General features: G+C 34.7%; 1 protein-coding gene across 1 annotated transcript in view; it reads right to left on the bottom strand.

The window, feature by feature from the left end:
- Positions 1 to 12070, bottom strand: part of TNKS (tankyrase) — a 156640-nt gene that overhangs the window by 73212 nt on the left and 71358 nt on the right. Inside the window, exons 4-5 of the mRNA NM_001206160.3 lie at positions 1331 to 1367; positions 495 to 570 (exon numbers count right to left, since the gene is read on the bottom strand). Coding sequence (NP_001193089.1) covers positions 495 to 570; positions 1331 to 1367 — 113 coding nt within the window. The remainder of the gene's footprint in view (positions 1 to 494; positions 571 to 1330; positions 1368 to 12070) is intronic.

The following is a 12070-nucleotide window of genomic DNA, read 5'->3' as shown; positions in this document are numbered from 1 at the left end:
CAGGGCTGTTACAACAGACCTGAAAAATCATTTGCATTTTCTCAGCTTGAAAAAGTATTGGTTATCTAGCAAACAAATTTTCCTCTGCCAGAAAGAAACAAAAAATACATATATCCTAACAAAGATGGGTAATTAGGACATAAACAAAAATTTTTAATTTTCATAATCACACACAGAAAATAATATATGTTGTTATAATCATAATCACCGAAAAAGGTGCAGTTCCATTTAACAAATAACTTTCAGTGTCTGACATTTAAGAGAAAGGGCTTAAAATCCTTGCTTTACCAGCTCTATGAATATGTCACAACTGCCAATAACAGATACGACAGCATTTCATTTACAGCAAAAAGATGCCAGTGAAATGCAGCCATATATATATGTATGTGTATATATATGTATACACACACACATATATATGCCAACTTCAAAAATTTTAACGGCAAAGCAAAAAAGAATCATTGAAGGGGAATACTACATCTGAAATGACTTACCTTTCGCCCATCACTTGCATGGCAATTCACATTTAGAGGAGTCAGTAAAGCCATTAGTTTTTCTTCATTACCACTCCTACAAAAAGGTAGGAAGTCAATTCCTATAAAATTATAGTGCTTCTTATGAATATTTATGGATATTTTTCACAACAGAATGGAAAATCATATGACTTCTTTGATTTCTTTTATATGGTTCTGAATGAATGTCTTTTGCTACACTTAATTCAATTCAATCAATATATTCCTAATTAATTTCTGTTAATCATCATATAGTGGTATATCTTAGATAAGGGAGCTTTCTACATTATTATTTGCTTTATTTATCTGCATAAAGTCATGTTCTTAATTACAAACAAACTTTAGTCTGATAAGTGATCTAAAACACTGGAGTTAAACATACAAAATGTTGTAAAAAGCTAATCAATTAAATTATAAATGAACAAGAACAAAAGAAAATGGATGAGAATTTTAACATTTACTTTATGCCCCTCATTCAAGCTTGGCTAGAAAAATTTCTAGAGAGAAATACAGATATAGTTATTTAAATACTTCAAGACTATGAACCGAAGAGCTGGGCAACTCAGTTTGCAGGTACCTTAAGAAATGTTCCAAATAAATTAACCTTATAATCATCACCATATTGAAAGACAGTCTCATTAATACACTAACCATGCAAAATAAAGTATACAAAGATTTAGTTTAAGGTCTTATCCACATTATCGCATAAAATCCAAGCAAGACAATAACATGCTTTAATTTTTATAGACCTCTACCTGCCCTCCCCCTTTTCTCCCTTAAATGCCTGATACTCACTTAAAATGAATGGAATCACTTACCTAGCAGCTTCTAGGAGTTCGTCTTTCTTGTATTCACCTAGATGATTGCAAAATATCATGCTGTTAGCATTTGGCAGAAGACAGATTAAGAAATGCAGTAGGCAGCAAATAGAGAATTAAATAGAGAAGAACAGAAAAAGAGAGTCCACACCCCGCTGGGTGATGGAGCCGTGACGTTAGCCAGCTTGTGAAGGCAGCATCACCAGTGCCTTGGAGACGGGCAGCAAATTGACGCAGCTTCTTGTCCAATCCTCAGATGAAATAGCTTTCTTCAGACGACCAATGAATGCTAAATCCCGTGTCCAGAAACACATTCCCTCTGATAACAGCATGCCAGTTGAAGACAATGTCCCCTCCCCCCTTTTCTATTCAGACTGTCACAGTATACTTGTGAGGCATAATACATTCTGAGACAAAAGCAAAATAATGTGGCTGTTTAAAGGTACAAATTACTAGTCTTCAAAAATCCTCAATTTTATTTTAATGACACGGAAAGTTTTTTTCCAAAAAAAAAAAAAACAAAAACCCCACACAACCATTAATTACCATTGCTGAGCTTTATAGCAGTAGAAAAAAAAATCAGGATCATGAAGCCTTTGCCTCAATAGGGTGAGTCTGTAGACTAGAAATACGTGAACTACGTACCAAATGCTGTGAACCCCTTGGAGGCAGTGCTCTAAAAACCCATGAATATGTTCTTAAATGACAATAATATTCTAGCATGCTGCAATCTACACTTTATGCAAATTCAATACCAAATTTTAAAAACAATAAATATTAAAAATATTTTTTTAAAAAAAGCCTAGGGTCTCTGAGAATGAGCAGACATTCGTCTATTAAGATATGGATAATATTTTTCCATTCTATTGCTTAACACACCAAAGACTGAAAATAGGTATATACTTTAGAATTTTCAACACAGATTTCTTAGGGCATTCAAGAACTAAAAAGCAAGTCTTTGCCAGCACAATTGAAGGACAAGGAATTTTAATAATATAGAGTTTGCTCACTGAATGAATAAAAAGAACAGCTAGGACCATGATTCAGCTATTAATATGCTGACTCAGTTTGCTATATCATTAAAGAAATAATTACATAAAATGTCTAAGCAAATAGTTATATGAAGGCAAATGTTAAGTGTGTATACATATATATATGTATAAGAAATAAAATTTTAGATTAAGATGTTATAACTCTATTAAGAAATAAGCTTAAATTACTTTTAAAAATCTTATCACTTATAAACATGAATTTTTTTTGCATTTTGTTTGCTCTGCTACATAATGTGGAATACTGATAGAAATATTTTAAGGCCATCTCAGGACCATTAAGCATATGTTTAAATTCTATAACCCTTCATTAGCAAATATTTTTTTAGTTTAAACATTTCTCTTGATTCTTGGGTTGATTTTATTAAAATCTAGGAACTGTAAGCAGTAATTTTCAAACCAGGAAAAAGTTGTTAAACGTCTATTCTCTCCTAAAGGAATTTTATATACCAATGAAGTCATGGGTTCAATAATATATGTGAATAAGCTAGAATGCTTGCTTCACGATAAGAGTTTGCATTTCCAATTTCCATATATTATATCCCAGATTCTTCAGCTGATTAACAGTTTGAAATCTATATTATAATCCCCTAGCAAATAAGGTTCTTATCTTTCCAAAGACAATATTCTACCCTTATTAAATATTTTAGGTGGCAATATGGAAGTGAGTGAGTCAATTTAAGATCCTTTTGAGAAAATGGTTCGACCCATACCCTCAAAATGCCTTAAGAATCAAGAGCAAAGTAAGTGAAATTATGGAATTATCTATAAAAGTCACTCATTTAGTCAAAAAACATTTATTTGAAAGGCCTATAGGCCAGATTCAAAACTGAAAAAGACATTATCATTTCTGAACTCAAGAAATAAGAGTCTATTAAACAAGACAAACAAGTAAACCAATGATGAGAGTAGGAAATGAGTGTTACAGAGTGCTATAAAGAGTTTAAAGGCTAGTCTAATGGGATAAATAAGAAGCAGGCTAACTGTAGTCCAAAGAATGTTTCCCGGAAGAGGGAAAACTTGTGCAGGGTTTTTAAAGTAAGACCAGGTGATACACCGATGAAAGGTGGGGGAGAAGGAAGCAACCAAAGGAAAAGAAACAAGAGAGGAAATGGCCACTTTAAACCTCAAAAGAAGGACATTTTACAGGGGACTGAGTAAAAACTAGGCAGAGAAGAAACACAAAGATCACAAGAATGGCACTCTAAGAAGTTTGAACTTTATTTTGAAAACAATGAGAAAATACTGAAATAGTTCAACAAGGAGATTTGTAAAAGTAAAGTCTTCCCATATTCCACGCCAGTGAACTTTTTGTTGGAGAGTAAAGTGGCCCAAAGTGGGGGTAATGGGAGGTGAAAACAATAAATTCTGGCATAGTTTATATTTTGGAGTAAGTTATACATTTCCTGAGATACAGTAATCTGAAATTGAGAACTGAAAGCAGCTACTATTAAAATTAAAGTCACAGTGCAGCATGACTCCAATAACCTAAGAAATAAAATCACATAGAATTTGGGATCTTCAAAGTTCAAATCAAGCCTCTTACATAAACTTCTCATCTAGTATAGCCTATTGATTTTTTCTCCAAAAGGCACTTTTATTGGCGGGGGGAAAAAGTTATTCCCTCATGGTTAAACTGATAATAAACCAAAGCTTTCAAAAGGAAACATATAAGTACACCCAAAGGTGTCAGACTCAGTTATTACAAATGACTTTCTACTCACAGTTAGAGATCCTAGCACTTTAATCAGCTTTTCTGCAATACATTCCAACATCCACTATCTGGTGCCCGAGGACCACAATCCATAAACAGTGGAAGCTATTTTTCAAATGCTACACTGCAGGAACAACTAGCATAATGAATTTAGAGTCCCTCACATACTCTGACAACAAATCTGAGCTCCTTAACAGCTAAACCCCTTGTTCTATTTCATTTTAGCCGCAAATCTGAAAATATTCTGGCTGAGATTCTGGTGCTTTATGGAGCATTTATATTCTTTAATCACATCCAGATAAAGGCTAGCAATAGATCAGCCAGAAAGGAAACCAGGCAATTATAGTCAAGATAATAGCATTCAGGAAAGGATAAAATAGATGGCTTAAAAAAAAATTTTTTTTATTAGAATAAAATAAGTGGGATAAAAAATAAAAGGCAAGCCACAAAGTTTACTTTCCAAAGTCTGAACTGTTTTTATTAGTAAAAATGGTTTATTAGTGTAAGTATTGACAGGATGCATAGAAAGATAAATACACACACGCACAGACACAGACATACACAGTGGGGGCAGGGATATGAGTTACTGTGTTAAAAAGAGTATACTGTCAGAAAGGTTAAAAATGAAAGTTAAAAAATAAAGGATAAAAGTAAAACCCCCCTTTGTATTTCTCTGAGGTAGTTAGAAACAACTTCTCTTTCACTTACTGTGAAGGCAAAATTACTTTGTGAATAAAAATGAAGAAAAACTGAATCAATAAACAGAAGTCATAATTAATGACTTTCTTAATTTCAACATCTTAAAGTGTTTTTGTCCCTTTCTTCAGCAACTGACAGGATTCAAAGCAGACTAAGTTTTCTAAAAATGAGTCATTTGCTTTTGTTGAGGTGGAACAATATGGAAAGATTATGAACACAGAATCATAAATTCTAGAAGCAATAAAGGACTAAAAAAGAATTGTGACCTTTCTTTTCTCTACTTTGAAACCACACATAATGCATGCCTATCAGTAACATCTTTTGTTATATGCAATGAGAGGGGATGTAATTTGAAAGTCACCTTTCTCTTGTCACCTCATCCCCAATTTCAGAATTGCTGTCCTAAGTGATCATCAACATATTCATTTACAGTTAATGAAACTGATGCCAAGGCAATTAAATGAACTGTCTAAGGTTTCACTGAGTATTATTCACTATCTGTCAAGCCCTGAAAAATGCTAACATGTGAGCAGAAACTAACCAAATCTGAGTTTTGGAAGAAGTGACGGAAACAAAAGAAAAGAGTAACAAAACAGTAATAGCAATAAAATAGTTTTAAAAACAATGACAACAGCTAGCTTTAAATAGGCCAAACATATTTATATAACACAAGCCAAATATTTCCATCAAAACTACTTTAAAGCAGTGAACTTTCACATGAGCTTGTAAACATGGGCCCCCCTACCCAAAAATAGGTATGTCAATTTTACATTCTAGTTTAATATTTTGGACCAAAGGAATAGGAATGGAGGAAATGTATTCCAGGTCTATTAAAATGATCAATGCATTTTGCATTTCCCATAGCATGCATTAATTTCTCATGCTTTAGGTTTCTCAAGAGAAGAGCTATGTAAAGACTTCAAGAATCTCAATTAACAAGTTTAGGGACTCAGGTTGCTGAGTGCCAAAACCATGAATTGATCATTCTCATATAGGTATTTTCTCATTAAAGTGCCGACAAATACAAGAGATGAACTGATTCTTGTAACTAAACTGACAGCCAATATGGGGAAATAAAATATCACTTTAGGTGACATAATCCATTGTGTTTTCACTAATAGATTTGAAAATTTAAAAACAGTTATGTAGCTGTGGAAGGAATTTCACTGAAGCACCAGGAAATAATCTAATCTCAAGGTGTTAAGCTAGGTCTTTGATATCTACCATACAGAAACACGATCCTAGGAATGACTTGACTTTTCTCTCTGAAATTATTTTTTGAATTATTTATTTCAATTACTTGTTAATTGAATTTATTATTTCTCTGTCTGAAATCTTTCATGAACATTTTCAGGACAATTTTTTGGAGAAAAAAGTACCAAAGTATTAAAAGTTCTCAATGCCTACTTCCTATTTCTGAACCCTATCAATCTTCCTGCTCATTCTGATTCTGGTTTCAAAGTCCATACATTGGCTAAGTCTAAAATCGTGATCAAATTAAACACTCCATATCTGTGCTAAACATGGGAAAATTGGGGGCTTTAAAATTTTAGGTGTCAACAGAGTATTTTCCTGGTGGAGATCCTTTCTATCTTTTGTCTTCTACAACTTTGACCTTTCTAATTAGCTAATAGTCAACTTGTGCAACATAAACTTGAAGCTGTGCTGTCCAAACAGTACAGCTGGAACAAAATTTTCCAGTTTTTTAGGAAAATGGAGATGTCCCAATCCCTGCAGGGCAGCTGAAATCAATTTTCAAAGATAAAAGCTCCCCCCTCCCAAATACAACTATACTATCTTATATCATAATATTTATGACAACAATTACATATGTTAACAAAAAAATGTCCTTAAACATTACCACAATATTACATCCGTAACAAAGGTTCTACAAAAAAAGAAAATAATGCAGTCAATAGATGATTGCTAACAACAAGTTTCTTTGTATGCAGTAATGTGTCTTCACTTAGCCCCAGCAACTTAGATACATATCTCATTTATGGACATTTAGCAGGGTTTTTCAACGAAGAAGGAAATGGCAACCCACTCCAGCATTTTTGACTGGAGAATCCCATGGACAGAGGAGCTTTGCGGGCTACAGTCTACAGGGTCGCAAAAGTGTAGAGCACGACTTAGCCAATAAACAACAAGCAGGGTTTCAAATAATTTATACCTGTTTCTGACATTCTGTCAATTGTATCTGCTTCCTTGGTAGCTCAGACAGTAAAGAATCTGCCGGCAGTGCGGGAGACCCAGGTTTGATCCCTGGATTGGGAAGATCCCCTGCAGAAGGAAATGGGAACCCATTCCAGCATTCTTGCCTGGAAAATCCCATGGACAGAGCAAGCTGGCAGGCTACTGTCAACTGTATTTGGAATGTAACTCAAGATTTTTCACTAATTTTTTCTGTTAGTTAAAAATCTAAGTATTGGAGAAGGCAATGGCAACCCACTCCAGTACTCTTGCCTAGAAAATCCCATGGACTGAGCAGCCTGGTAGTCTGCAGTCCATGGGGTCGCTAAGAGTCGGATATGACTGAGCGACTTCACTTTCACTTTTCACTTTCCTGCATTGGAGAAGGAAATGGCAACCCACTCCAGTGTTCTTGCCTGGAGAATCCCAGGGACGGGGGAGCCTGGTGGGCTGCCGTCTCTGGGGTCGCACAGAGTTGGACACGACTGAAGCGACTTAGCAGCAGCAGCAGCAGCAGCAGGTCATGAGATATCTTTAATGTACTTTGCTGGATTGACTTTTCTAACTTGTCAATGCCTTCTGGGTACCTCTTATAGCTAACCACTATACTAAACCCTTTTGTTAATGCCAATAAATTTATATCTATTCTGCAATAATAAATACATTTGGTGGTGATGGTCTAGTCACTTAAAAAAAAAAATCTAAGTATTAAAATTTGGGACATAACTACAAACACACACTGGCCAAAAACAGGGCTTCCCCGGTGGCTCAGGTGGTAAAGAACTCTCCTGCCAATGTAGGAGACAGAGAGATGTGGGTCGGATCCCTGGGTCAGGATGGTCCCCTGGAAAAGGACGTATCAATATTTGACCATTTTGATTATGTAGCATTACATTATATAAATGCACCTGAATTTGCTTATCCATTCACTGGCTGATAGATATAAGGGTTGTTGCCAGCTTTTGGCGATCATGAATTCAGGCAGGATTTTGTATGGACCTATGTCATCATTTCCCCTGAGTAAATACTTAAAAGTGTGGGGCTGCTAAAATGTACAGTAAATGTTAAACTTTATAAGAAACTGCCAAGTCACATCTTTTTTAAAATCTGAAAAATTCTTAATTCTGGAATATAAACATGCCATCTATAGAAAGGAAAAAGAACAAAAGAGAAGAAGTTGACTAATGAGAAATATGACAGTACTGCTAGAAATCCCACCTCACAGCTAGAAATCACATTCTTGCCTTTTTGTGAGGAGAATTCACCTAAACTGAGCTAAGTGCACAGCTTTTAGTTCTTTATAGCTCACTTGTTCTAACTTTTGTATTTTTTTAAATAGGAAGAATATATATTAATAAAATTGACCTCTTCACTCAAGGACTGTTTTGTATGCAGTACCTGTGAACTGAGAGCTATAAGAAGACATGTACAAAGCATATTTTGATTTATAGGTATCAAATTGTTATCTGTGAAAAGAAAATTACCTTTCTGCAGTCCTTGCTCTTATCATGATGGTTGGCCTCTCAATGCATCAGCCTACTGAGGGCCTGGAGTTTGGAGAGATACCTATTTGGGATTGTCAGACCGCTGCCCTCTTACATTAGATATAAAAAATTAAGGAAACTAAAGTTAACACTGAAGTACAAGTGATTACTGCATGAATGATATAAGAACTATCCTGCCTTCATTGTAATTATTGTGTATGACTGTATTTTATTCTTTGTATATTTTGTCCTGTTAACAAAGTCTCTGAAAGACACAATAACTTTGCAATTTTGGTCTTTTCAGGAAGCAGCAATTACAATTTACTTCTTTAAGCTGCACATGCTTAACTTACTTTTCTTTCTTATATTTCCCTCAAGTATCACTAAATCTCTTATTCACAGTTAGAGTTAATTAACCTTAGTGCAACCTGAGTAATGGTATTTTATCCTGGGCATAATCTTTCTTATGCAAACTCTCTTTTTAAAAATACCATTCATTTATTAGCTCTCCTTTGAACAAATGCATTTATTCATTTAACAAATATTTACTATCTATAACATGCCAAGTATACTACAGCTACTACTACTGAATCACGTCTTGAACCTTGGAATTAGTAGGACGTCAGTGATGGAATTGGAGCTAGTGTGCGAGGGATGGTGCCAAGCCTGTAGGACGTGGCGTCAGGTCCACAGCGTAAATGATGAAGAACTTATTCAGCACGCTGCAGTGCACTACTGCTGCTGACGGACGCGCACCACATGTGCGCACAGCTGTCAGGTATGTTAAGGCAAAGGGGCTGAGGACCTCTAATAGAAGATAACCGACCTAAGCACTATGTTCTTAAAACTTTTAGGTATTTACCATTGACAGTGAGAGAGGGACGGAGCCCTTGACTGTGTCTGTTAATAAAAGATTTAGATCAGGGAAATGATAGATCCTAACCTTTTGGGCATCATGAACCATTTTAAGAAGCTAATGAAAGTAGCTTTAGACCCTCTCCCTAGGGAGAAAATCCTTTGCATACTGTAAGATAAACTTTTGCCTCCAGTTTTAGAGTTTTCACAGAATTTCGCCTAAGTCTGTGAAGTTACTACAGGTTAAGAACTACTGTTAAAAAAAAGGATCTTTGACTTAGACTTGTTGATTCTAAATATAATCTTAAGGCAGGCTTGGCAAGATAAATTAGATATCCTTATTTTATATATGACTCAGTTAAGACCCAGAATAAACAAATAATTTGCCTAATATTCTAAAACTATGTAGTGGCAAAGCTCAGACTAGAATCTATGTCCTTTGACAGTATTTTTAATTGGAATAATATGGGGTGATTTCATGAAGACACACAGAACCTTGGCCACACAGTTTTGGGCAAGATTTTAACATGTGGAGATGGACTGGAATTTAGATAATTATCAGTATGAGGAAAGAAGTGCAGGAAAATGGAATACATATTTGGAGAAAGGTGACTAATGTCAAATTTAGAGTGTATGTTGGGAAGATGAAGTGGAATGGGGAGCACTGAATAATAATTTAAAAGTAAATTTATTCTATATTATAAAGGATCCTGAATGTTAGCTTGTAGAGTTGAACATGATTTTATAAGGAAAAGGAACAGGGAGTCACTCTTTTTTTTTTTTTTAAGCAGGGGAGTAAACTAATTAAAACTTAACTTAACCTGGTAGCTCGATGAATCGGGACCTGGAGACACTGGAGATTAGTTACAGGACTATTGTAGGAGGATGGTGAGAGGAAATGTACATAAACGGTGACAGAATGGAAAGAGTCAAGCACAGACAAGGTACTGAATGGATCACAGTGCAGCAGAGTTTATATTTCATGTGCTGGTCTTATGTGTGACTAAGGGATATGATCTAACATAGCTATAAATCAGCAGCAAATTTTAAAATATTTACTTCTCAATCTTAGACTAATACTTCATCCAATAATCTTTCTGAACATGATCATAGTAGCAGCAGCATGTTAATTCAGCTTCTACTTAACGGCTATATAATCACAGGCTCAGAAATGTCCATAAAATCAGAACAATCTATTTAAATAATATAGCCATTAATAGCATATTTAATTATTAATTTAATTGTCAAAACTTAATTTGTCTTTGATTCTTGCACAGTCTATTCCGAGACAGACGCTGAGAGTTCATAGTTCAGTTAGGAGGTGTTTCAGGTATATTAAAGAAAATGTTCTCCATGAGAAATAGTTTTAGAAAAAAAAAGGACAACTATACGAGAGCTATTGAGGTATAATATCTGGAAGGCCAGTTTGCTCCTTTCCTGAGCATAATATTAGCTTAAAAAAAATTTAACACAGTTGCACATTCACTTAATTTACTTAATCATTTTCATTTCCTTATTCTAAGGTTAGTGTAATGGGGCAGTGTACTATCATTGTAACTACTGATTTTGATTTTGTTTGAATACTTTTATCTACTTTTTCTTATTTTGTTCAACTGAGGAGATATATAAGGATGCTTATTATTTCAGAAAAATATGGAGGAAAGATTTTAAAGTTGAGGAAATGAGAATATATTTGCAATTTTTGGGGAAAATTATTTCACAGCATTTTATTTTGGGAAATTGCTTCAAGTTTTTCAAAATGTAAATCAGAAAAAACATCTTTATTTGAAGTAGCAAACCCAAGAAATAGAAGTAGATGTTCAATTTCAGATAATCTTACAATTACTATCTTACTGGGATACATTCTACTATGTAACAGGGCAAGAAACCACATGGCAACTGTACATTTTGATTTTCTCATCTGGAATATATTAACTCGACCCCTTAGTATCAGTTTTATTGTCTATTGTCAGTTCTTTTTTATTGTAAACACTTAGCAAAACAGGGCAGCGACATTTCTATCAGAAACATAAATAAGACAATTTATTGGAAGGACTGATGTTGAAGCTGAAACTCCAATATTTTGGCCACCTGATGGGAAGAGGTGACTCATTTGAAAAGACCCTGATGCTGGGAGGGATTGAGGGCAGGAGGAGAAGGGGACGACAGAGGATGAGATGGTTGGATGGCATCACCGACTCGATGGACATGGGTTTGTGTGGACTACGGGAGGTGGAGATGGACAGGGAGGCCTGGCGTGCTGTGGTTCATGGGGTTGCAAAGAGTCGGACATGACTGAGCGACTGAACTGAACTGACATCGATAATAATGAAATCTGTGTCAACATTCCATGTCTTCTGTGTGTGCTATTATGAATTTCTTAGCAGAAACTAGATTTATGTAATTTTACTATCTTTTCAGCAGATGGTTATTCAGAGCTTCCTTGTTTAGAAAGCTGCTTAGATTAACCTGTGATATAATATCACTTCATGCATACAACCCTTCCATGATGCTCAAAACATTAATTTGTTTTTCCATGATTAGGTTTTGGTTTTGTATTATCCACAACTTTACTGTAGAATTTGCCTTTGAGAAACATTTACTATCATTTCTAAATGTAAATGAACAAAGACAGAGATTGCAGGTATTAAATACCAAAGCTTCTTCAATGAAAAGATCAAATTCGTGTACTAATTTTAAACAACAAAAATAAATTCTTTTTGAAATTATTTTAATATAAATATAA

Source organism: Bos taurus, chromosome 27, assembly GCF_002263795.3.
Source record: "Bos taurus isolate L1 Dominette 01449 registration number 42190680 breed Hereford chromosome 27, ARS-UCD2.0, whole genome shotgun sequence".
In the NCBI taxonomy this organism is placed as follows: domain Eukaryota; kingdom Metazoa; phylum Chordata; class Mammalia; order Artiodactyla; family Bovidae; genus Bos; species Bos taurus.
Note: the sequence above shows the minus strand (reverse complement) of the source record. Positions and strands in the feature narration are given on the sequence as shown.